General features: G+C 36.4%; 2 protein-coding genes across 2 annotated transcripts; both read left to right on the forward strand.

Annotated features, from left to right (window-relative positions):
- Positions 1 to 9227: 9227 nt before the first annotated feature.
- Positions 9228 to 14565, forward strand: LOC145950790 (alpha-copaene synthase-like). The gene is made up of 2 exons (XM_083062528.1): positions 9228 to 12253; positions 12692 to 14565. Exons 1-2 carry the CDS (start codon positions 12122 to 12124, stop codon positions 13004 to 13006), a joined length of 447 nt encoding a protein of 148 aa, XP_082918654.1. The 5' UTR covers positions 9228 to 12121; the 3' UTR covers positions 13007 to 14565.
- On the forward strand, positions 13365 to 15309 carry LOC109790254 (putative terpene synthase 2). The gene is made up of 5 exons (XM_083061412.1): positions 13365 to 13762; positions 13855 to 14073; positions 14171 to 14309; positions 14565 to 14813; positions 14908 to 15309. The coding sequence occupies exons 1-5, from the start codon at positions 13365 to 13367 to the stop codon at positions 15199 to 15201; spliced, it is 1299 nt and encodes a 432-aa protein (XP_082917538.1). The 3' UTR covers positions 15202 to 15309.
- The last annotated feature ends 12232 nt before the right edge of the window (positions 15310 to 27541 follow it).

A 27541-nucleotide genomic window follows, 5' to 3' on the forward strand; every position in this document is an offset into this window, starting at 1 on the left:
TAATCAATTTTCATATTTCATTCAAATGACTTTTATAACAAAAACCAAACCAAACCACATCGTGAATATCACTATTTCAATCTCGGATTGTAGAAAGGTAATACAGAGATAACATGAACACATTGGTAAATCACATAAAGTCTTCACTTTAAAGTGCTAAAAAAAATGTGTCTACTTGTTAATAATATATTTAAAAAAATTAACAATTGTTAATAAAAATCACCTAAAAATTATATTAGTTCCAATCAATAATTTTTTTAAAGGCTCCTAATCTCTTTCCTTAATTTATGTGTACTTTTTTTCACTACTACAGTTTTATTTTCTCCTTGGTTATACTTATAAAGACACCCTATGTGAGATCCTTTCCCTCTCTCTTCTTCCTTCACTTTCACTTTCTCTTCACTCTCTCATTCCCTACTCACTCTCTTCTTGCCTTTGCTTGCCTTGGTCCCAAATTTTCTGGACTCTTTAGGTGTGTAGGTGCTGAGTAGGTGTTTGATTCTTGCTGAGCCGTGCGGAGCTTTCTCAAGCTTCTCCTTCTTCTCCATTTCTTCTTCGTTCAAGCTTGTCTTCTTCCCAGAGCTCGGATTCTTCACCGAGGTAAGGGAAGCTAGGATTCTTTGCTAGGTTGTGGTTGAGAATGAGTTAGAAACTCATTGGTTGCTTGTTGATGGATGATCGTTGGCTGAGATGGGTGAAATTTTCGTTTTTGGGGTTTGGGTGAACTTTGGGGATTATTCATTGTTTGTGGTTGCATGTGTAAAAAGATGGTATTTTTGAGCTGTTTGGTGAAAATGTGGCATTTTCGCTGCTTTGCATGTGCTGGAAATGTTGTTTTGCAGGTTTTGGGAAAGATTTTTGAACTTGGAGAGTTGCTGATGGGTAGCACGCTGGGCGCAGTTCGTGGCGCCGGGCATGTTACCATCAGAGGGATCCATTAGTCGAGCCTGCCGGGCGCAAGGTTGTGTGCGCCAGGCGAGCCTGAAGATGACTGCCCCTGGATGGTTGACGCCGGGCGTGGTTGGACCACGCTGGGCGCGTTATCAGTCAGTGACCACTTTGTTATGATTCTGGTGTGGTGTCGGGCGTGACTTCGTCTCGCCGAGCGTGGAGACTCCTTGGGAGTCTCTGCCAGTGGTGGCGCCAGGCGCAATTTGTATTGTGCCGGGCGTGAGACCTTGGGGAGTTCTCTGTCTAACCTGCGCCAAGTGCGAGATTGGCATGCCGGGCGTGTGAGACCTGTTGGGGTCTCTGCCTCCTAGCACGCCGGGTGCAATAGGAAATGCACCGGGCGCGTTTGAGCCCTGATGCTCTCTGGCCACGCAGGGCGCAACCATGAGTGTGCCGGGCGCGGATGTGATGTTTAATTATATGTTATTATATGCTGATAGATGTGGAGAAATGTTGATAAACGTTGATTTATGTTGAGCTGAGCTGTTATTAATGAATATTGTTGAGCTAAATGATAATATTGTTGTGTTGTGAATTGTTAAATGCTGAATTATGATGTATAAGTTGTGTTGTATGTTGTTATTTCTATATCTTGTGTTGTGCTACATGCTGATATAAACTGTTGTAGGCCGTAAGGCTGAACTGTTGTAGGAGATCTCCGAGTTGATATGCGTGACGATGCATTGTGTGTTTACTGCTGTTATTGCTAAATGATGTGAGATGTATGCTGTGAAATATTATATGTTGTGGTTGCTAAACTGGTTGATATGTTGTTAGCTGTAGCTGATTATAATTCTTGTAATTATATGTGTATATGTTGATTCTTTTCACTAGCTTACCCTTTTTTTTCCATGTGGTTTGCACTGCGATGATCATACGTTGTGTAGGAGCAGAACAGGGATAGGCTGGTCTTGAGGCAGGTCTGCAACTGGCAGATGAAGTGGATTTTGATGTTTTGTTGTTTTAGCCACTAGTTTGGCTATTTTAGATGTAAATTGTTTACTATGATTTTTAAGCCACAGGCTAGACCTTGTGTATATATTTTAGCTGCTTGTGTATATATGCATGTTCTTGTCTGTGTGGTGCTGTGATGGTTGTGAGCTGTATGTGACAGCTAGGCGGGTCGTTACACTTTAGTGATATCAGAACAGTTTGAGTCTAGTGGACACTCTGTGGGGGTGGTTCCTTCAGGCTTTTGTTGTGCTGAGCTCTATGTTGTGTTGCTTTGTTGTGCTGATTTCTTTGTTGATTGTTGTGCTGATTATTGTTGTTTGGTTTAGTTATTGTATACTGAAGGTGCTGTTACTTTTGTAGACAATGACTAGAACCAATGAGTAGATAGCCCGTCACATGGAGATGATGGCTATGGCTATGCAGCAGCAAAATGCTTATTTTGCTAGGATGGACACTAACAGAGTTGCAGTTGGTGTAGCAAGGCTCGTTGGGTCGTAGGAGAGTCGGGATCTAGCTGAGTTCCAGAAATGCCATCCTCCACAGTTAAAGGGAGATGCAGACCCAGAGGTAGCTAACTGCTGGATCTGTGACCTGGAGAAGATCTTTGCTGTGTTAGGATGTTCTCAGGAGAGGAGGCTGGCATATGTTGTATACATGCTGGTTGGGGAGGTTGAGCATTGGTGGAGAGGTACCCATCACATGCTGACTGTTAGAGGAGTTGCTGTTGACTGGGAGTGCTTCAAGAGGGTGTTTTCAGAGAAGTACTTCCTAGAGAGCGTGAGGCACGCTAAAGAGGCCGAGTTCATGCGGTTGCACCAGGGAGGGATGTCAGTATCTGAGTATGCGATGAGATTCGAGCACCTGGCTCGTTTCTACTCGCAAGCTATATCTGAAGCCTGGAAATGCAGGAAGTTTGCTGAGGGTCTAAAGCAAGAGCTGAAGAGGGTGGTGGTGCCTATGGCCATCACTGAGTTTCTGGCCTTAGTGGAGAAGGCGAAAGTTGTTGAGCGGTTGGAAGGTGGCAACCGTGTGACTAAGACTACTAAGGGACCAGCTGGGTCCAAGAGAGGAGGAAATCAGAAGAAGCCGTATGATAGGCCCCAACCACAGCAAGGGGGTCCTATCATAAGGCAACCTGCTGATGCTGCTAGAGGAGGGAGACAGGGTGGAGGTTCCACTCTTAGATGTTATAGGTGTGCTGGACCCCATTTTGTCAAGGATTGTCCATACATGGAGAGCCGGTGTTTCAGGTGCCATAAGATGGGTCATGAGTCAACTAACTGTCCCGTTAGAAATAGACCGGAGAGGGATGCTTAGAGGGGTGATGCTCAGAGAAGCGATGCTTAAAGGGGTGACAGACCTACTACTATTGGCAGAGTATTCGCTTTGACTAGGGCTGAAGCTTGTACTTCCTCAGATCTTGTGAAGGGGAAGGGCAAAGCTGCTGGTAAGGATGTGATGATCTTTTTTGACTCTAGAGCTTCTCATTCATTTATTTCTTATGCTTGTGCTGCTATGCTAGGTGTGCCGGTGTGTGACTTGGGGTTGAGACTGCTAGTGTCGACTCTTACTTTTGCTTCGGTAGTTGCTTCTAAGCTGTCTGCTGGCTGTCCTATTGTTGTGAATGAGAAGAGGTATAAGGTGAACTTGATTTGTTTGCCTTTGGTGGATATTGACATAATCTTAAGGATGGATTGGTTGTTTGCCAATCGCATCCTTATAGATTGTGCCAATAGGAGGTTGATCTTTCCTCAAGTGGAGGATGAGCTGTTGATTTCAGTTGGCCAAGCTGAATCATTATTGAGAGATGGAGCAGAGTGTTAGGGTCATAGCTGATATTGATGTGGTGCAGGATTTTGCTGAGGTGTTCCTAGATGAGGTGCCTGGGTTTCCTCCTATTAAGGAGATGGAGTTTAGCATTGACTTGGTTCCAGGTGCGGGGCTAGTGTCGGTGACTCCCTATAAGATGGCCCCAGCTGAGCTGGTTGAGTTGAAAGGTCAGTTGGAAGACTTGTTGGAAAAATAGTTGGCGCGGCCAAGTGTATCACCGTGGGGTGCTCCCGTGTTATTGGTGAAGAAGAAAGATGGAGGTAGTCGACTATGTGTTGATTACCGACAGTTGAACAAGTTGACCATTAAGAACAAATATCCACTTCCCCGGATAGATGACTTAATGGATCAACTGAGGGGAGCATCGGTATTTTCCAAGACTGACTTGAGGTCAGTTATCACTAGATCAGGGTGAAGGAGGGTGACATACTGAAGACTACTTTCAAGACTAGGTATGGTCACTATGAGTGTGTTGTGATGCCGTTTGGTGTGACCAACGCCCCAGCAGTGTTCATGGATTACATGAACAGGATCTTCCGGCCCTTCTTGGATAAATTTGTGGTGGTGTTTATTGACGACATCCTGATTTATTCAAGGACCCCGGAGGAGCATGGAGAGCACTTGAGGTTGGTGCTAGAGATTTTAAAGGCGAAGTAGCTATACGATAAGCTTTCAAAGTGTGAGTTCTGGTTGGATGAAGTGAAGTTCTTGGAACATGTGATCTCAGTTGAGGGGATTGTTGTTAATCTGGCTAAGGTAGAGTTGGTGTTGCAGTGGGAACGTGCAAGAACTGTCACTGATATTCAGAGTTTTGTGGGTCTAGCGGGTTACTATCGAAGGTTCATTGAGGGATTCTCCAAGATAGTAGCGCCTCTAACCCAGTTGACAAGGAAGGAGCAGCCATTCATTTGGACAGATGCCTGTGAGCGGAGTTTTTATGAGCTGAAGAGGAGGTTGACTACTTCTCCTGTGCTTGTGTTGCCCGACTCTGGTGAACATTTTGATGTGTATTGTGATGTGTCTCACTAGGGTCTGGGGTGTGTACTGATGCAAAACAGGAAAGTGGTGGCATATGCTTCAAGGAAACTGAAGAACCATGAGAGAAATTATCCTACTCATGACTTGGAGTTAGCAGCAGTTGTGTTTGCCTTGAAGATATGGAGACATTATCTGTATGGTGCTCGTTTCAGCGTCTTCAGTGATCACAAGAGTCTGAAGTACCTGTTTGATCATAAGAGACGGTGGATGGAGTTTCTGAAGGATTATGATTTCCAATTGATGTATCATCCTGGGAAGGCCAATGTTGTGGTGGATGCGCTGAGTAGGAAATCCATTCACATGTCTGGTATGATGGTGAAGGAGCTGGAGCTGGTAGAGGAGTTTAGAGATTTGAATCTCTGTGTAGAGTTAGTTCAAGATCACATTAGTTGTGGGATGATTACCATAACTAGTGAGTTCTTGAGGTAGGTTGGACAGAAACAGTTACAAGATGTTGAGCTGGTGAAACTTCTTGGTTTGCTAGGTACCGAGTAGGCTGTTGGTTTTGAGCTAGGCGGAGATGGGATCTTGAGGTTCAATGGCAGAATTTGTCTACCTCATGATGTTGAACTGAAGACAGCTGTGTTGGAGGAAGGCCACAAGAGCAGACTTAGCATACATCCTGGTATGACTAAGATGTACCAAGACCTCAAGAAAACTTTCTGGTGGTCTGGTATGAAGAGGGACATAGCTGAATATGTGGCGGCCTATCAGACTTGTCAGAAGGCGAAGGTGGAGCATCAAAAGTCGAGTGGTTTGATGTAGCAGATGGAGATTCCGGAATGGAAGTGGGATAGTATCACTATGGACTTCATTGTGGGGTTGCCTAGGTCGGCTAGGAATAGTGATGCTATTTGGGTGATTGTTGATCGGTTGACCAAGTGTGCCCATTTCTTGCCTGTCAATATCAAGTGGTCCTTGGAAAAGCTAACACAGTTGTATGTGAGGGAAATAGTACAGTTACACGGGGTGCCTTCCAGTATTATTTCAGACAGAGATTCGAGGTTCACTTCCAGATTTTGGCAGAGTCTACATCAAGCCTTAGGCACGAAGCTGAAGCTGAGTTTTGCTTATCATCCGCAGACGGATGGTCAGTCAGAGAGGACATTCCAGTCCTTGGAAGATCTGCTGAGGGCTTGTGTGTTAGACCCCTTGGGAAGTTGGGAGGAGGTCCTACCGCTGGTTGAGTTCACATACAATAATAGCTTTCATTCTAGTATTGGGATGGCGCCGTTTGAAGCCTTGTATGGCAGGAGGTGTAGGAATCCTCTATGCTGGTATCAAGATGGTGAGTTAGTGGTTATGGGACCGGAGCTAATCCTACAGACTACTGAGAAGGTGAAGCTGATTCAGGAGAGGATGAATATTGCTTAGAGTAAGCAGAAATCATATGCTGATAAAAGGCACAAGCCTTTGGAGTTTGCTGAAGGGGAGCATGTATTTCTGAAGGTGACCCCGACCTCTGGTGTGGGTAGAGCGCTGAAGGCAAGGAAGTTGACACTGAGGTTTGTTGGTCCCTATCAAATTATATAGCGTGTGGGTCCGATTGCTTATCGGTTGGTCTTGCCACCGTCTCTTTCAAACCTACACGATGTATTTCATGTATCCCAGCTGAGGAAGTATGTTCATGACCATGGTCATGTGGTGGAGCTGGATGATGTGCAGGTGAAGGAGAATCTGATGTGTGAGAAGTCGCCGGTAGCTGTGGTTGATCATAAGCTGAAGGAGCTGAGGGGAAAGTCTATTGCTCTGGTGAAGGTGTTGTGGGATGCAACTACTAGTGAGGCTACTTGGGAGGTTCAGCAGCAGTGCAGGGTGCGGTGTCCTTTTCTTTTCCCAAGTAAGTCTGTTTTCAGGGACGAAAACTCCTGTTGTTGGGGTGGTTGTGAGATCCCTTCCCTCTCTCTTCTTCCTTCACTTTCACTCTTTCTCTTCACTCTCTCATTCCCTACTCACTCTCTTCTTCCCTTTCCTTGCCTTGGTCCCAAATTTTCTGGACTCTTTGGGTGTGTAGGTGCTGAGTAGGTGTTTGATTCTTGCTGAGCCGTGCGGAGCTTTCTCAAACTTCTCCTTCTTCTCCATTTCTTCTCCGTTCAAGCTTGTCTTCTTCCCAGAGCTCGGATTCTTCACCGAGGTAAAGGAAGCTAGGATTCTTTGCTAGGTTGTGGTTGAGAATGAGTTAGAAACTCATTGGTTGCTTGTTGATGGATGATCGTTGGCTAAGATGGGTGAAATTTTCATTTTTGGGGTTTCAGTGAAATTTGGGGATTTTTCATTATTTGTGGTTGCATTTGTAAAAAGATGGTATTTTTGAGCTGTTTGGTGAAAATGTGGTATTTTGGTTGGTTTGCATGTGCTGGAAATGTTGATTTTTGTAGGTTTTGGGCAAGATTTTCGAACTTGGAGAGTTGCTGATGGGTAGCATGCCGGGCGCAATTCGTGGCGCCGGGCGCGTGACCATAAGAGGGCTCCATTGGTCGAGCCCGCCAGGCGCAAGGTTGTGTGCGCCGGGCGAGCTTGAAGATGGGTGCCCTTGGATGGTTCACGCCGGGCGTGGTTGGACCACGCTGGGCATGTTATCAGTTAGTGACCACTTTATTGTGATTCTGGTGTGGCGTCGGGCGTGACTTCGTCTCACCAGGCGTGGAGACTCCTTGGGAGTCTCTACCAGTGGTGGCGCCGGGCGCAATTTGTATTGCACCGGGCGTGAGACCTTGGGGAGGTCTCTGTCTACCTTACACCGAGTGCGGGATTGGCACGCCGGGCGTGTGAGACTTGTTGGGGTCTTTGCCTCCTAGCACGCCAGGCGCAATAGGAATTGTGCCGGGCACGTTTGAGCCCTGATGCTCTCTGGTTGGGCCACGCTGGACGCAACCATGAGTGCGCCGGGCGCGAATGTGATGTTTAATTATATGCTATTGTATGCTGATAGATGTGGAGAAATGTTGATAAACGTTGATTTATGCTAAGCTGAGCTGTTATTGATGAATATTGTTGAGATGAATGATAATATTGTTGTGTTGTGAATTGTTAAATGCTGAATTATGATGTATAAGCTGTGTTGTATGCTGTTATTGCTATATGCTGTGCGTGCTGCATGCTGATATAAACTATTGTAAGCCGTAAGACTGAGCTGTTGTAGGAGATCTCCGAGCTAATATGCGTGACAACGCATTGTGTGTTTACTGCTATTATTGCTGAATGATGTGAGATGTATGCTATGAAATATTATATGTTGCGGTTGCTAAACTGGTTTATATGCTGTTAGCTGTAGCTGATTATAATTCTTGTAATTATATGTGTATATGTTGATTCTTTTCACTAGCCTACCCTTTGTTGTTTCCATGTGGTTTGGACTGCGATGATCATATGTTGTATGAGAGCAGAACAGGGATAGGCTGGTCTTGAGGCAGGTCTGCAGCTGGCAGATGAAGTGGATTTTGATGTTTTGTTGTTTCAGCCACTAGTTTGGCTATTTTAAATGTAAATTGTTTACTTTGATTTTTAAACCACAATATTTTAGCTGCTTATGTATATATGCATGTTCTTGTCTGTGTGGTGTTGTGACGGTTGTGAGCTGTGTGTGACGGTCAGGCAGGTCATTACACCCTACATTAGAATTGAAAAAATAAAACCTAATAGGAATTAAAATTTCCCAAAAACTTGGGTATCCATAAGTATACTTCTAAAAGTAAAATTAGTAAAATATTATTCATTAATGTCAAACAAAATTAATCTTAATAATTCAACACAAAATTTCATTAAAACGTTTTAGAGATAAAATTTAAAAAATTAAACATGATATAACGTCAACAACAATTTTTTTTTATTTTTGCTGATGATATTTTCTTTTTACTGACAAACAATAAATCCATGTCCCACTAGATGAGGTTGACAACACAATTAAGTTGCATGATATAAAAGTATCATGATTAAAATAATTTTAAAAAAAAATTATTTGATTGAGTTAAAAATATCTTATTCTTAACTACATCTTAATTCACAATGTCAAACACAAACAACAAATATATCAACATAACATAAACATATCAATCATATAATATATTTTATTCATTCAAAATATAACAACTAAATACCACATAACATTAAGATGCATTATGTAATGGGCACAATGATATATATCATGCTTGTGACACTAGTAAAAACATCACATATCATATTTGTGCATTGTCACTAACAATACATGTAAAGTAATTTAGTAGTACATGTTGGATTACACCATCTATGTACTCTCACTAAAAGGACATACTATTAAGAACTAGTCCGGTTGTTCAATTTATCACCCTTATTTTGAGACAACAATTTTTTCTTAATTATTTCCCATTTGAACAGAAATTTTTGAAAGAAAAAAAAAACTATTTCAAAACGTTAACAACTTTCTATAATAAGATTTTAACCCTTATTTTGGATGAACAAATTTTTTTTTATTAATTTCTCATTTAACAAAAACTTTTGGGAGAAAAATTACTCCAAATATTAACTTTATATAATAAGACATCAGCATTATTATCCACACATTATTAAGAGCAATTTATATATATAAAGTAAAAATAATATATTATAAAAAAAAACTTACATATATTTATATCTTATTGATAAAAAAATCATATATAATATAACTCATAACCATTATTTGTAATTAATTTTATAATAAAATTAATATTATTCATAATTAGTTTTTAGTCCTTGTTTGGACGGAAAATTTTGAGAGAAAAATTATTTCAAATATAAACAAATTTATATAATAAGATATCAATATTATTATCCACATCTTATTATTATTAGAAATATTTAATTATATTAAATAAAGGAAATATATTATATAAAATAAAAACTATATATATAAATTATACAAAACATGTATAATTTAAATCAAACATTCTTAGTACACTACAAAAATGTTTCGTTTTAGAGTCGGCCAAAAGTCGACTCTAAATAATAAAAACTGACATAATATTGTCGGTCATTCGTCGACTTTTGGCCGATGCTAAATAAGTCAACACAACTTTTTTTTTTTGTGTCGACTAAGCCGTCGGTAATAATTTTATTTATTACCGAGACTCGATCTTGGAACCTTAACATGTTAAGGGAACTTGATAACCAACTGCACTATCATACATTATGTATATATAAGATTCAAAAACTCATTTTTATCTCTCTCAAAGCAAGTGTAGTGTCGAAAAAATCAACGTTATTCTTTAGAAATAGTATTAGCTTTTCTAACGCTAAAAGTATCAACTTTTCCGACACTAAACTTAAATTAAGTTAGTGTCGAAAAAGTCGATGCTATATCTTAAAATAACATCAGCTTTTTTGACAATATTTGCATCAATTATTAGCCGACGCTTATTTTTCGCAATAATTTCGTTGTATTCTTGTAATAATAATTAATTTTATAATAAAATTAATATTATTAATAACCAAATATTTTAAAAATTTTGAGGCAATAAAAATTTCTTTGACTATTTTTATTTGAACAAATTTTTGGGTAGAAAATTACTCAAAATATGTATAATAATAAGATGTTGATAATAATATTGATATAAATTAATAAAAAAATATTTATAATTGAAATCAATCATTATTTGTAATTAATTTTATAATAAAATTAATCTTATTAATAATCATTTTTTAATCATTATTTTGAACCAATAAAAATTTCTTTCATTCTTTCTCATTCACATGAAAGTTTTTGGAGAAAAAGTATTTCAAATGTTAACAACTTTGTATAATAAGATAAATATGAAGAACCCCTATGGTCAGTCCTATAACATCCCAAATTTTGTACTAATACAATGGTTAATTATTATTTATTTTTATATTTATGGAGATTATTTTCTTATAATTATTTTAATTAATTAAATGGGTTTTATAGAATATGTTAGAGATTTTTAATAATAAATATTTACAAAAATTATTTTTAATATTTTGAATTTTAGTAGCTGATGGAAATCTAATCCCCAAGGATCCATTTGGAAGAGGTAAGACCAAGAAAGGTGAAGGATGATCCAAGAAGGTTCACCCATGAAGACCATTGGGCCTTTAATTAGGTCCATGGTTAGGAAGCTAGAGGAGACTTCTAAAGAGGAGGTGCTCAAAGACCTTTGCTCATCATGAGCATTGATTATAGTTCCTCTTATTAGTCTCTTAAGTTTCCATTGTACATACTTGTATAGTTGTTTTCTTGTACCTTGTATATAGTAGATACTTGTATAGGTGTATTTTTGCCTTTGTATTTGTGAGGCACTTTATTTCCTTTTTAGTAGCTATTGTATATTGTTTCTAGGGTAGGTTACTTGGACACTTGGACTCCATTTAACCTAACCTAGAAATACATTCTTTTCTTAGTTTTCTAGTAGTAGGATTGGGAGTGGCATTAGCAAGCTAGAGAGTGCCATTAGCAAGCTAGAGAGTGTTACTAGCAATTTAGCCAAAAGGTGGTCCTAGGCTAAAATTTACATATTGGACTCATTTTACTCCTAATTTTTCATAGATTTGATTTAGCTAGGTTCCATTCACATTGGATGAACCTAACTAAACCAAATTAACAATTTCAAAACCGGTTGGAGTAAATTAATTCCAAAGAGCCACCCACCTAGATGTGTTCACACTTGTGTTCACACTTGGCCAAATTGCTTGGTTCTTCTCAAGCTTAGAAGCTTGAAGCACAAGCTTCTCCTTAGCTTGCTTACTAAGCAAGCTAAGTGAGTAGCTTGCTCTCCAAGCCTCTAGACCATGGATGGTTAGCTAGACCTTACCATGGTTCCTAGTGAACCATGGTTAAGACTAGCTTGCTCTCCAAGCTTCCTACTCCTATATTTTCATTTTTCCTTCATTGTAAAACACTTTTGATGTATTGAGAATTCATTTTCTGAAATTGATTTCAGATTTTCTCTCTTCCAAAAGTCCCTAAACCTCTTTGAGTGCATCCAATTCTCTTATCCCTTCCATAGAAGAGTGTGGTGAGAATTGAAGGGGCTTATCTCTTCTTCAAGGAGTGGCGCCTCTTGGGAGAGTTTCTCCACCAACCGTGGTGGTCATAAGGCCTCCTCCTCCATAGGAGACCTTAATCAAGCATAGGAAGAATCAAGGAGTTCAAGATCTAGGGAGGAGCTTGAAGGAAACTCAACATCAATCCGGGTCTCCAACAAGTTTTCTAAAAAATAATTTGATTGATTTAAAAATTTCATATTATTAAATTCATTTTAATTCAGAATAAATGTACGCTACGTGCTCAATGAGTGTTACATCTTCTCTCCGGATTCTTATAAATGAACCAAGTGGTGATTATGAACATTTCATAGTTAAGCTACTCTAAAACATAACTATGTCTAATCTAGCCTCTTCCCTTCCAGTTTTCGCCCAGGATGCAAAACCACCCTCAAACATTCGACCTATTGCAGATTATCATCCTTCCATTTGGGGGGATCATTTCATTTCATATGTTTCTAGTTCTGAGGTATATGCATTATCTTTGAGATTTAATTAGATATGTGAAACTTAAGATGTCATATTTATATATATTTAACATTTATTTTGGAATAAATTTTAGTAGTTACATTTTATGAATCTATCTATCGAATATATATGCATATCAAATTTCCAAGTATAAAATTCATAATTTCACATTAATTAATTTTTATATAAAATTGAAAACGGACCATATATATATATATATATATAGACCCATTAATGAACTTAACTAAATACGCAGTTTTACTTCATGATTAACCATGATTGAATAAACTTGTAAAAAGTTATGTATATGAAAAGAAAATGAAAAGTTCAATTAAAGTGATTCAAATTCTTGATATAATTTAAAATCATGGACAATCTATATTGCACTTCAATATACTGTTTAAATATTTAATTAATTTTTTTTTCTTAACACATGTAGGAACTTGATCAAAACATTGAGACAAAAATAGAAATGCTAAAAAAGGAAGTGAGGAAGATGCTTGTATTAAGGCCAGATGAGCCCTTAACAAAAGTTGGATTGATTGACTCAATTTGTCGTTTGGGTGTGAACTATCACTTTGAACATGAGATTGATGAAGTTTTGCAACAAATTCACAAGAATTATGTTGTAAATGGAGAAATAACTATCGAAACCAACCTTTTCTCTCTTTCTGTGCTATTTAGATTATTGAGGCAACATGGATTTCGTGTTTCACCTCGTATATCTCTCAACTTAATTATCTACTTTAATTGATTTCCTTTGATTCAACTTCAAATCACCTAATTTAGTGCATAACCTACACACTAATGAAAAAAGAAAAGAGAATAACCAACAATAAAAACATGTGTATTTTAATAATAAGAAAAAAAGGTATTTGAATTTTATCATTTAATATTTTTCTAGTCCTCACCTACTTTAATCTTCACTATTTTTCACTTTGATTATATTTTAAATGTCATTATTGGGATTGTATACATTGAACGAGAAATAAAGCAAGAAGTTTTGCTTATTAATTTGGGAAGCACCTTAAACATTATCTCACAGATTGCTTTATAAATTTTACATTCATATTATAGCTTTCTTAAATTTTGTCTCTAACTAATTTTCAATCATGTGGTTGCTGAATAAAACACTAGTTGTGTTCAACAAGTTCAAGGATGTGACAGGATGCTTTAGTGAAAGACTTGTTAATGACGTTGAGGGACTGTTGTGCCTCTATGAAGCCTCACATATGATGATTCACGGAGAAGACATTTTGGAAGAAGCCATGACTTTCACTTCCACTTATCTTGAGTCCATTGCAACCCAATTGAGCCCTTCTCTTGCGATTCAAGTCAATCATAGCTTGAGACAAGCTCTCCACAAGAACCTACCTAGGCTAGAGGCACACCACTACATTTCTACCTATGAACAAGATCCTTCTCATAATGAAACTCTACTCAATTTTGCCAAATTAGATTTCAATAAATTGCAAAATCTACATAGAAAAGAATTTGGCAATATTTGCATGTAAGTTCGTCTCATCAGTACAAACCTTCTTAAATTGATTCCAAAGACTAATCCTTTTAATTATTGTTGTCATTTGTTTTTGGACTTTATAGGTGGTGGAAAGAGTTGGATGTACCTAGTAAATTACCTTATGTGCGAGATAGAATTGTGGAATGTTGCTTTTGGATTTTGGCGATATATTTTGAGCCCCAATATTCTCAAGCAAGAAAAATAACAACAAAAGTAATTGCAATGTTATCAATCATTGATGATACATATGATGCATATGGAACCATTGATGAATTAGAAATTTTTACTAAGGCAATTGAAAGGTTAATTAGCATATTTTAAAACACAATTTTTCTTTGCTTGTTATTTTTTTAAGGAAAAACAACATACATAAATTATTTTAATGAAAATTTTTTTCAGGTGGGATATTAGCTGCTTGGGTGACCTCCCAGAATATATGAAGTTAATTTATAAGTCACTCATAAGGCTTTATGAGGAAATAAAGCAAGAAACAAAGAAGGAAGGAAAATCATATTTCATTAACTACATTATAAACGAAGTAAGAGTTTTTTTTCTCCCTAACACACACACGCGCACACACACGCGCACACACCAAATTAAATTAAGAGTTTGTGTACTACGATCAAGATTTCTGTACATATATATATATGATAAAAACCAAATATAAAGAAAGTAATCCTTAACATTAAAATCTGTTATAATTCTACCAAAAGCACAAAGACAAATATTTCATATAATATACTTTCAAATTCAATCTTTATATTTATTATAAGGCATGTTTGTTGGCCAATAGTTCAAAAAGGGTGTTCAAGCCTTCATGGCTGAGGCTAGGTGGCTCAACAACAACTATAAAACAACAATAGAGGAGTACTTGCACACATCAAAAAAATCTTCTGGTTACTCCACATTGATTACAACAAGTTACATCGGCATGGGAGATATAATCACAGAGGACATATTTGAATGGGCAACAAGTGAGCCAAAAATTATTATGGCTTCTTGTACTATTTGTAGGTTAATGGATGACATTGTGTCCAATGAGGTACAATTTTGTATTTAAGAATCTTATGCTTCAATGTTTATGTTTCATTACACGATGTAAATATTAATTTGCAAAATTATTTGTTGTTGCATAGTTTGAACAAAAAAGAAGACATGTTTCCACATTCTTGGAATGCTATATGGATCAATACGGCGAGTCTAGGGAAGCTGCAATTCATGAATGTCGAAAGAGAATAACAAATGCTTGGAAAGATATAAATGAGGAATGTCTTATGCCAACCAGTGTTCCAATGCCTTTTCTACAGCGTATTCTCAACATTACACGTTTCATAGATGTGTTTTATAAAGACAAAGATAACTACACACATTCTGGTGGACTAATGAAAGAATGTATTAAAGCTTTGCTAATAGATCCAGTGCCAATTTAAGCATTCATTTCTATCCTTTGTTTTGTTGAATATGAAGTTGTTCAGAAAATTTGTTTGATAAAATGCATCTATCAAGTATATTGGAATGTATTTTCATTTTTGAATTTATTGTGAAAATATCTTTGTTGTGATTGATTAATCTAATTTAATGCTAATTAGGAAAGTTTGTAAAATTAATTGTTTTAAGAACACATAAAAGTAAAGAACATTTTTTTAGGGATTTCAAGAAAAGGAGGAGAGATAAAAAAGTAAGAATTGAAGATCAATTAATAAAAGACTATTAGAGAATGATTTCACTAACCTTCCCCGCATATATGCTCCCAAATTCTCATTTAATTTCATAAATTAATCAATTAATTCAACAACACTAAAATATATTTAAATCCCAATTCCTTGGTAAAATTTGCTGAGCAAAACATTAAGGTTAGGGACATAAAAATTGACTAATAAGACATATTATTCTTAGTAATAAGCATTATTAACATTTTTACCTAAATCGTAATTCTAAAAGGGTTTCCCAACTTCAAATAAAACTATAAAAACATGCCATAGATGATCAAATCATAACATTAAGAGATAGATGAAGATGATTAACTAAATAAAATCCTATTATTGAGTGAGAACGAGGAGAACTACATGGTTATGACTACTACATCAACCTCTAACGATGGAGAACTTAGTCACTTATGGCTATGGAATTCTCTCAAGTACAAAAGAAAATCTTCAAATGATCCATGATTATAATGTTTATCACTCTTACTCTCTCTAATCTCTATGAGTATACTGGAAAAATGAAGTGCCTTTCTATCTAATTTTATAATTTTTTAAATAGGGTTTCTTTTGTGCAAACTTGCTTAAAGTGACAAGGTGTGACACCTTCTACCCTGCATATTATAACACATAATATATTAATAACTGAATAGCCTAAAATTAAATAGATAAGTTCAAAATCATATAGGTAGAAAGAATCACATTTTAACATAAACTAGACTTAGTGAAAATATTAAATTATAAAGAAATTAAAATTTAACTACTCAAATTAAATAACATAAATTAAATCCTAACTAATTTCCCAATGTCACGTGTCTTATCAAAGCATAACCCTTCTATGAGGATTAAGCCTTGTTACCAACATCCTCAACATCATACCGAAGATCACTTGCAACAACATACAAGAAAAAACAACACAAAGCAAGAGAAGTCTGGCTCACGACGTCAGATGTAGCTAGACAGCCAAACACAAACAAGACATGTATCAACATAACATAAACATATCAATCATATAACAAATTCCATTCATTCACAATATAACAACTAAATACCACATAACATTAAGATGCATTATGCAATGGACACAGACTAAATGTTACAATGCACGTGACACCAGTAAAAACATCACGTATCACACTTGTGCATTGCCACTAGCAATACACAGAGTAATCTAGGAGTACATGCTAGGTCACACCTGCTACACACTCTCACTAGAAGGACATACTATTAGGGTCTAGTCAGGATAGATAAGTTGTGCAAGATACATCCTATACTAATGAGGACAAGACTGAGACTTCCAAACTGAGTTATCCCTGGGGTTAGTTCCCAAGCTTTTTACACAAGGGACCTTTCTTGGTGGTGTATTCTATATCGTACCCTTTAAAAACATTTTATGCTATGATGCATGTTAAACAAACTTTATGCATACATTTCACGTGATCTCATACTAGCAGTTGATCCCATATCATAAAATCATCAACCATTCTTAATATAGCAATTAACAATTCAACTATATCAATTAAATATAGCAATCAATGGCATAAGAGATCATATCACTATAACTCATACATAGCTCACAAGCATACTAATAGCACATTCACATACTACATTTTCATAATCTTCTACGATATCGTGTGGTCCAAACACCTTATTTAGAGCTATATATATGCTATTAAGTTGATCTTAATTTTATTAGAAATCTAAGACAATTATCTCCAACTTCTATTTTGACCTGAAGAGCTAATTATGCCATCTACTATTTTAAATAAATAAAAAACTACAATGTTTTAGCCTAAATATGATAGCTTGACATTTGCTCATTAATTTGATCATATATAACTTGAGTTCTAAACCTTCTTTTTAGGTGATTTCAATCGTATTTGAATGCTAACATTCAAGACTACAACTTTCATGAATACCACAAAAACCAACGCGACTATCTACGTACTTGCTTAAGCAATCCAATCTTTCTCTTAAGCAAGAGTAGCTTGCTCGGAGCGAGATCAAACTCTCTTGAAGCGAGCATCACCCGAAACTCTTTGTCAGACCTCACTTGAGTGAGCCTAAATTCGCTTGAAACAAGATAAATTCACCTAGAATGAAACTATGGTCACTTGAAGCAGGACAAGATAGTCACAAACACGAAATTACACTATTTATGAGTTTCTAACCTTCCTTACACCATTCCCTAACATCTCCAACCCAAATCCAATTGGTAAGAACTTTCCATTGGTAAGAACTTTCCATTGGTTACGTTACACTTCTACAAGACACCATTTACGCATACATATGCATACTCATATCATCTCCTCATAAATCACTAATACATTCCCCTAGGATTTCCCACAAGAACCTATAGAAGCATTAAAATAACAATTACAAGCCAAACTCAAAATTACCAACACCTTCATAATAATTACATCAATCAAAATTTACAAGAAGAAATATAGAAGATAAAGACACATTTGGGAAAAATCCCCTCATACATAAACATACCATAGTGACATGATTGGGGTCAATCCCACTATCCAACATACATTTTCACCCAAAGTGAGGTTTCTCACTTCCCCCATTACCCAGATAAGCCCTAGATGACGGGTACACGACTATGAAGTAATTTTCTTCTTGCTCTTATAATCTTCGAGCTTTGAAGCCCGAACATGAAAACATAAGGGAACATAAAAACATATCATAAATCCTTCTTTTTAAATCCTTAACCCCCCTCCCCTTTTTAACCTCATAATTAAGAGAATTAATTATAGTTACAAATTCCTTCCCTTTTAATAAAATATTATAACCTTTTAATAAAATACATTATATTATATATCAAAACATACTAAACAATTAAATAAATATTAAACAGTTCCTATTAATAAAAATACCAAAATTATTAATAAAATACTTATATTATATTTTATAAAAAAAAATGAAGTGTTACAAAAAGAATCCTTAAAAGCTCTCTTCTTAAATAAAAACACTCTAAAAACATTATCATTAAAGAGAAGATCATAAAAACATTCTTGCATAAGATAACCGGTCCAATTAAATATATTGGAATGAATTAATGGGGAAATCTCAAACAAAACTTGAAGTCTGACCATAAATAAGTTGAATTGATGGAGAATATATTATTTGTGCAAATTTCTTTAAGCCTTTTTCTCTTATATATGATTAAATGTTTAATAATAATTATTTGAGTTGGGTTATGTAACTTTGATTTTATTAATTCAAATTAACTTGGAGACCTTCTTAATCATCTCTTTGTTTAAAAAAAAAAAAATGCCTTTCGAATTAAAGCTTTCGGAGAGTTGAAAGCTTTTTAATTATAACTCAATTCAACCCACTGGAATTATTACGCCAGTTGGTTAACATTGTTATGTGTAGCTCGTTTCTTTCCCAGATCTGCCACGCTCCATGCCTTTCTACTAAGGTGAGGACACATCCAAGGAGTTTAATTTGTTCCCGCAAACGTGAATGTCACTATCATAATAGTTTTAGTAATTTGTGTCATTTCTACACGCGACAACACAGTAAAGGTCACAATATTTACAATGCATTAATGAGAAAGTTATGTAGTTAAAGGAGTGTTGACTTCACTGTTTAATTAAACCTCCTAATCCTTGTGCCACAATACTACATAACCTTCTTGTTTAAGCTATAAATCTGGCAAATTAGAAATGTTGGAAGAGTTTAAAGAACTTTCTGCAACATGCTGGACTCTTCTTGGAACCAGTGTCTTTCGTAATCCCCATCTTTTGATCACAGCCATCATTAGACTCCACGTTGCTCTCTGTCCAGGGCATGTTAGGATGAAGAGAACCATGAAGCTTGTAAGGCTAAGGCTAGTTGTGTCTTCGCCTGGCTCAATTAAGTCTTTATATTCCTCTGATGCAAGCATATAGTTTTCTAGATTACGTAGTGTGCCAATTTCTGATATGTTTAGCAGGGCTTGGTTTACACCATGAAGCAATGGAGATCCCTTTGGAAATACCTGTAAAGAGATTCCAACTGAGTTAACATAATCTTGGTTCTAGTACCGATCTTTAATGAAAACACAGTAAAATTTCAACTCTGATAAAAGAATAGTACGCTAAATACATAAAGAATTGCATCTATATTTTGTCCTAAAATAATAATCTAGTTTGTGTGGTTGTCCTTGCCGAAATTATTTCAATGCTCTTTCAATATTTTGATTGGTTGTGCATATAGCAATAAAATTACTTACTGAAACTAAAACACGAAAAAAAAGTGAAAAAAATGTTGAAGCAATACAAATCCATATTCTCCAATTTTGTATGTTGGCCCTGCTTGAACAAACCCTTTACAGTTTTTTGCAAGGAAGATTTCATGCTTTGGATTAGCCGAAATTAACCTAGGAACTTTGGATTATTATGATATTGAGTGAGCATTTCATGCTTCAACATCCTATCTTTAGTTCCTAGTTAATTTTGGCTAACTTTTCTCTTATCTTCACCCTTGGAAAGTGAAAACCTTAGAGTGGCCTCCAACTTCATCTTAGAGTGTACCAACCGTCTATGAGAGTTTACACCCTCTCACTCATATTCCCTCATCCATTTTGAACGTCCCACTTCACCTTTGAAGGCTAGTTTCTCTTGGTGTGCCGAGATCCTTGGACAAACCCATTGACTCCTTCTTCATAAATGGAAGGGATCTTTCCATCACAATGCATCTTGGAGATATCATTTTAAGTAGGAACCTCTATCATATCCTACCATGGCATTATTGTTCTTTAGCTGCTGAATGCTGTGTACGGTTGGTTCAAATCTTTCAACAGTCAACATGCTGGCAAGGCTAGCAGTGTAAATCTGTGTAATGATTAGAGCCATAAAAAGCCACACCACCGTTGCCACCCTTGATAAATTGCTATGTAACTTGTCCCCTGTGTCAGCAGATTAAGCAAAGTAATGTTACTTGAGAATTGAGATTGTTGTTAGTGTTACTTGTTAGTTTGTAACAAGCACCAGATTGTGAGAATTATTTTTCACACAATATAGTACTGACTTGTTTTCATTGGAAGCTTTATGTCCAAATGACTTGTGTAAGGAAACATGATATTCTAAGAGTTTGTTCATAAGTTTGATGGTTAAATTTACTGAAATAAGTTAATAAAAATACTAGTAAAGTTTTTCCATCAAATTTGTTAAAATGAACTTAAAATTCACAATTCATTTTGGTAAGCGTAAAGAATTTTCCTAAAAGCACTTCTCAACACCTCTTAAAACTATTTTTCAACTAACAAGTAAGCTTTCCAAATAGTTAGTTTTTGTCAGGTAAAATCAACTAAATCATGACAAAGTTCTAAATTCTAATAGATGTTAGACGAATCATGGTCCGCTACAAAGATAAAATATAAAAGTTCAGTCTTCAACTCTTCATCCAAAATGTGAATGCATGAAATTCCTAACTGTAGCAAATCTAGATCAAAGCTAGAGAGCCTTAGATATTAGCAATTACCATTCAATGAGAACAGAGAATAGAAAGCCAACCACAACTTGATGCATAATAGGGCCCTTAAGTTCAGGGCGGTGGTTTCTTTCAATCAGCCATACAACAAAGCCATTGTAGAAAATGATGACCAATATGAGAATCCATATGACTTTTGTGCAAGGCTTCAAGAATAGCCATGCTCTATTGCCTGTCTTTGATTTAACAGGAACAATCATCACCACTCTGAGATCTGTATAGGACTGAGTGAATGAAACATATTCATAACGCGTGGATACTATTGCTACATCTCCAACAACTAAATCATATTTCTGCATCAAGCATAAATCATTATGGTGAGCAAATCAAGTATTATTAGGCTAAAAGAGTTTCTAGGGCTTACCATACTACATGTTACTATGTTAGACGAGGACCAGATAGTTTTGGACCAAATAATCTTGAGAATGAAGGTGTAAAAGATAAAGTATGAAAACTAGTTATTATGGAAAAAAACTCACTCGAGGTTATTTTTCATCTTAGGTTGTATATCAGTATATTAAGGTCCAATGAAACAGAGATATGATCATATGACATGGTAGAGTTATAATATAGTTTATAAGATTGAGTTATTGTAGGCATAATGAAACATCAAAGTTAATTTAAATATTATGGTATTCTATAAGTGTATAAGTTTAAAAAATAAAAGTAAAAGAAATTACAAAAAGAAACAAGTGTGTTCGAAGTGTGCATATACTATCACATAATATATAACCAAAATTTGATATTGGCTTATTTGTTAAGTGACATTTCTCTTGACATATATGTCAATCTCGTAAAGAGAAATGACTTATTCTAGATTTGAATTTTTCATGTAACAAACTAGGTTAGAACAGGGCATTATAACCTAGGGTTACATGCTTTTTTCTAAGCTTAGAACGACCCGTTTCAATTTGAGAACAGTTCGTTCCGGGCTCTTATTTCTGGCCTTTTATGTTTTTGGGCATTTGGATGTCATGTTAGCCTGCTCTAATGTTATTTTTAGGCCTTTGAGAACTGCTTCTTCTTATGTTAAAAGTTCATTTCCTTGTTTATGTGCCCCAGACGAAATTAGGTGTCTACAGATGCCCCTCTTTACTTGTCTTTTTGAATAGCTAGCTATGTGTTACTTTTCTAAAGGTAAGTAAAGACATAGACATTTCGTTCAGGTCCTCTCTTTGTCTCTTCGTGCAGGGGCTTCCACGTCGTTTCCTTTGGATAGATGTGTTTGCCTATACCCTTGTTCTTCGAAGTAGTTGAGTGTTGGGTTACATATTTCATTGGGTAACAAGACTGACAAATTGTACAACCTAATCTTCTATCTTCATGTAGATATTCCATGCCATTTCTTCTAGTTGCTTTTCTATGATAGGGAGGTGAATATTCGAGTCTTTTCTTTTGCTTTGATAGTAGGTTCCTCCACTTTGTTTCCTTTAGGTAGATGGATTTACATGTATCCTTACCCTTTGAAGCAACTAAGTGTTGAGTTGTGTACTCCATTGGGTGACAAGGATGGTAAACTGTACCATCTAGGTGTCCGACTTGGTGTAGAAACTCTATGCTGCTTCTACTTATCTTGTGATAGTGTGATTTTATTTATTGCTTGCTGAAGAAGGAGTATATTCTAGGCTAAGCCTCTCCAAGCTGGACTGATATTAAGGCTTTAGCCAGCCTATGAGTGTTTCTTGATCTAACCTCTCCAAGTTGGACTGGTATTGAGGCTCCAGCCGACCTATGGTGAGTGTTACTTGTTCCAGCCTCTCCAAGTTGGACTGATATTGAGGCTCTAGTCGACCTTTTCCAAGTTTGTTGAGTATTTCTTGATCCAGCCTCTCCAAGCTAGACTGGTATTGAGGCTCCAATCAACCTTTTCTGAGCTTGTCCTGGTTTTGAGGATCCAGCGAACCTTTTTGAGCTTGTACTTGTTTTGAAGGTCCAATAACCTTTTTCGAGCTTGTACTAGTTTTGAGGGTCTAGCAACCTTTTTTGAACTTGTACTGGTTTTGAGGATCCATCGAACCTTTTTCTAGCTTGTTCATTGTTGTGTGAGTATTGTGATGCCTCTTTAGGCGTCTCCATCGGGAATGACATGTGTGATAGGAGTTCTAGTGTTGTTCCTGCCGTGTGAGTATTGTAATGCTTCTCCAAGTGTCTCGTATTGGGGATGTATGGCAAAATTCTATATTCTTCCTGCCATGTGAGTATTATGATGCCTCTCCAGGCGTCTTCTAAGCACTGGTTGGTTGATGATTGGTTGGTAGGAATCTAGTGTTGCTCCTGCCAAGGTGAGTATTATGATGCCTCTTCAAGCATCTATTGGATTTTCTGGGAGAACTTTGCTAATGGTCTGGTTGTGGGAGTAGGAAAACTCCTAAGGTATCGATGTGATGTGGTAGGTAGATGTGGCTTGCGGATGTCACGGTTAACATGCTGATGATCTTGATCTTGTCGAACTGTCTGACTTGATCATTGTAGCATGACTTGTTGCGGGGAGACTATGCCCCTTTGTTTGTAGATGGATCCCCGAGCTAAGGACTTCCTAGTGTTTATTATTTTATTTTTAGCTTTGGTTTTTTCTAGTTTGGAAGCTTTGCCTTTTTTCTATGTTGATTTTTTTCTTTCTTTTTTGTATTATTATTCTTATTTTGTTTTGTTTTGCTTTGCTTTGTTTTCCCAAAATGTAGCATAAATAGAAGCGAAGATATGGAAAAAAATATAATCTCATAAATTAGATATAAATTTGAAGTATAATGATAAAACAAATACAAACAAAGAGTAAAATGCCCTAAAATCTAATCTAGTCCTTAATCGGGGGATTGGGAAATCGCTTCTACAGCCATCATATCATCTGCTCATGGCACTACTACTGTTGATGATGTTGTTGGCGCATCTCCTCCTGCAAGCTTAATTATGAGACAACTATCGAAGCTCTAATGCCGCCTCTCCATTTGTTGGTAGAAGGCCTCGATATCTCCCCCTCCCTATGGCTGTGGGGGCATCTACTGCTCCTATTATGGCGGTGGTTGTGGTTGTTGCGATTGCCCCTCCTATTAGGCGAGTATATCCCCAAATAAGATATCATCTATGTCAAATTCCTTCATGGCTATATACCCATCCAGAGAGAGCCCAATGACGCCCACAACCCAAAGGGTGAGTGCGTTGAGAGGTCGAGGGTCCAGACCATTCTCTGAATCCTCATCCTCATCCACGATCTTGTAGTGCTCGACCACCCGTGCAAGCATAGAGTCGACCACTATGTAGTCGCAACGGCTATTCGTGCTTGATCTCTCATCGTAGTCCTATATATGGCAGAGAAAGAAAGCTTCAGGATTATAGTGAATCTTGTGAGTCATGCAATATAAAGGGAAGAGGTCTCTATGTGTAACAGAGCTTGGGCTCTGGTAGCATCCATAGATGGTCCCCGTCATGAGATTATGGACCACCCGAAGTGTAGGATCGCTAATCCTTGAGTCTCGAGGCCTTGGCGGTCCTTGGCATGACCACCTCACCCGTGAACTCCCACCACATGTCGTCTATAGAGGTGTCGAAGGTGGGGAAAAGAAGTTTGTCGTTGTACTCTATCGTCGGTAGTTGCGCCTCTAGGAAAAAATTGACTATTCGGTTGAACTTTGCCAATGTGTTGGTGTGAAGGATCCCACCCATCCAGAATATGACCATTAGTACGTCTGGCCCCTCGGGTGCTGAAGCTGTGTACTTCCTTGTAGACACTAAGAAGTCGATTGTCACCTCTTGATAGGCTCGACCCAACGGCTCGAGTAAAAACTCTCATCTGATGGTCGTGGTTTTTAGTGACCATAAAAGGCTAAACTACTTGTTCGACCAAAAGGAATTGAATATGAGGCAAAGACGATGGTTAGAATTCCTTAAGGATTATGACTTATAGTTGAGTTACCATCCTGGTAAGGCTAATGTTGTAGTTGATTCTTTAAGTAGAAAATCTTTGAGATTGTCTTCTTTGATGATTAGGGAGTTGCATATGATTGAGAAGTTTAGAGATATGAGCTTAGTGTGTGAGCTGACCCCTAAGAGTATTAAGTTGGGATCCTTGAAAGTGATTAATAGCTTGATAGATGAGATTAGAGAAGGTCAAAAGGTAGATCCTTTCTTATTGAGTCAAGTAGAGAAGTTGAATCAAGGTGTGAGTTTAGAGTTGGAGTGGATAGAGTGTTGAGATTTAAGGATAGGTTGTGTATTCCTAGTGTGTCTGAGCTTAAAAAAGTAATTTTAGAAGAAGGTCATAGGAGTAGTCTTAGTATCCATCCAGGAGCCATTAAAATGTACCAAGACCTTAGGAAGATGTTTTGGTGGCCTAAGATGAAGAAGGAATTAGAGGAATTTGTGTATGCTTGCCTAGTATGCTAGAAAGTTAAGGTAGAACACCTATGAGGCTTTGTATGGTAGGAGATGTAGGACACCCTTATGTTGGGTAGAGCCTGGAGAGAATGCCATATTAGGACCTAAGATAGTTCAACAGACTACTGAAAAGGTTAAGATGATCCAAGAGAGGATGAGAGAAACCCAAAGTAGACAAAAAAGCTATAGTGACAAGAGAAGAAAAGACCTTGAGTTTAAAGAAGGTGATCATGTATTCCTTAAAGTCACTCCTTGGACGGGAGAAGGTAGAGCACTGAAATCCCGTAAGCTTATTCCATGTTTCATCGGTCCTTATCAAACTCTTAAGAGGATCGGTGAAGTGGCCTATCAAATTGCCTTGCCTCCATATCTTTCAAACCTCCATAGTGTCTTCCATGTTTCCCAACTCAAAAAGTATGTCCATGATCCTTACCATATCATTGAGTCTGACAACATTCAGCTGAAGGATAATCTCACCTATGAAACGGACCCTTTGAGGATTGATGACAAGAAGGTGAAACAGTTGAGAGGAAAGGAAATCCCTTTGGTTAAGGTCATTTGGGGAGGAATATCGCAGAAAGTGCTACATATGAATTAGTGTGGAAGAAAATATGCACAAATATTTTGATGATGCCAAAGTGATTATAAAACATTGAAGAAGAATCAAGGTTGAGCTAAAGCAAGTTGATGCAAGAACAAGATCTCAAGTGTTACATAGATAAGTCTTATCAACTTAACTAAGAATGTAAAAGAATTTTTTAGAATTGCAAGTATGCTTGGCCTTGAGAATAAGTTTTCAAAAATCTCAAATTAATCTCTTTAAATTTAAACAAGTTTTAAATCTTTTGAAAGTAAGTAAAAATGTTTTCAAAAGACTTAACAAAAGCTTTAAAGAATAGTTCAAATCATTTCTTAAAATAGATTTGTGAAAGAAATTATTGAGATGAAGTTTTCTACATAAAAGTTTTTGAAACAATAAAAAAATATGTTCTGGTAATCCATTACAAGACCTTGTAATCCATTACTAGAACAGGAAACTTCAAAGTTCAAATTCTGAATACAAAATGTGTTATGGTAATTGATTACCAGATCTTGTAATCGATTACCAGAAGATAAAATTTCAAAATTTGAATTCAAATTATACAACGTTTCAAACATTTTGAACTTAAACCGTTGTAATCGATTACCAAGTCTTGTAATCGATTACCAGAGCCTATTTTTTGAAAAATTATAGAAAGTTACAACTCTTCATGAAAAGACATAACCTAAGAAATAATTGTCTATAAATACCTATAATTTTTCAGAGAAAGGTGACGAACTCTATTGTAAAAATCATTTACAAAATCTACTTGGCCAAAGTCATTTGCAAAATCTCTAAAGAGTTCTTCAAGAGAGTCATTCTGTAAAATTCAATAGATCATTGGATTTGTAAAGGAGAAAGGGTTTTTCTCCTTGTTGGTTTTTGAATCTCAACACAAGGAAAGGGAGTTCCGAGGTGTTGGAGGATTCAAGTCTTGTAAGGTTTACAAGAGTAGTGGAAATCTCAAGTGGGAGACTCGAGGACTGGATGTAGGCAGGATTGACCGAACTAGTATAAAATCAAGTTTTCAATTCTTCTTTCTCTACACTTTTAATTTCTTGTTATTAATTGTAATTGTGTAGTTTGCATCATCATTCATTCTTTACATATAAATTTATCTAAGGAATTAAATTTGATAAGAAAGTAATTGGAAAAGTTTTCATAAGAGGAAATTTAGAAAACTTAATTCACCCCCCCCTTTTAAGTTAATTGAGGCTAAGTGACTAACAATTAGAAAGCAAGATGTGAGAAGCCTACCCATTTTTGTTTTCAGGTAAATTTCGGGGACGAAATTTCAAAAAAAAGGGGGAGAGTTGTAACACCCCGAGTTTCATAAATTATATTAAGGTATTTTAGAAATTATTTTTATATTTAAATATATTTATTTTAGAGTTTTAATATTACTTAATTAATTATATGAGCTCTATTTTATTTATGAAACATGATTTTTTATTATCCTTTTTAATTAGTGAAGCAGGAGACATTTTATAAAATGTATGTTATTAATATGTACGCTTATGTTTATGTTGATTATTAAATAGGAAGTATATTTTAATTATTATTATTTATTTTTATGAGAAAGGAAGGAAGGGTGTTTTTAGTAAATGATTTATTTTATTTTTATTATTTATTTAT

Source organism: Cajanus cajan, chromosome 8 (assembly GCF_000230855.2).
Source record: "Cajanus cajan strain Asha chromosome 8, NIPB_CcT2T_4, whole genome shotgun sequence".
Classification (NCBI taxonomy): domain Eukaryota; kingdom Viridiplantae; phylum Streptophyta; class Magnoliopsida; order Fabales; family Fabaceae; genus Cajanus; species Cajanus cajan.

Excerpts from the sequence above, each read along its gene's own strand:
- LOC145950790 (XM_083062528.1), top strand. The coding sequence starts at position 12,122 with ATGTCTAATCTAGCCTCTTCCCTTCCAGTTTTCGCCCAGGATGCAAAA. Across the intron at positions 12,254-12,691 it reads CATATGTTTCTAGTTCTGAG|GAACTTGATCAAAACATTGA; the intron begins GTATATGCATTA and ends TAACACATGTAG.
- LOC109790254 (XM_083061412.1), top strand. The coding sequence starts at position 13,365 with ATGTGGTTGCTGAATAAAACACTAGTTGTGTTCAACAAGTTCAAGGAT. Across the intron at positions 14,074-14,170 it reads TTTACTAAGGCAATTGAAAG|GTGGGATATTAGCTGCTTGG; the intron begins GTTAATTAGCAT and ends AATTTTTTTCAG. Across the intron at positions 14,310-14,564 it reads TTAACTACATTATAAACGAA|TTCAAAAAGGGTGTTCAAGC; the intron begins GTAAGAGTTTTT and ends GTTGGCCAATAG.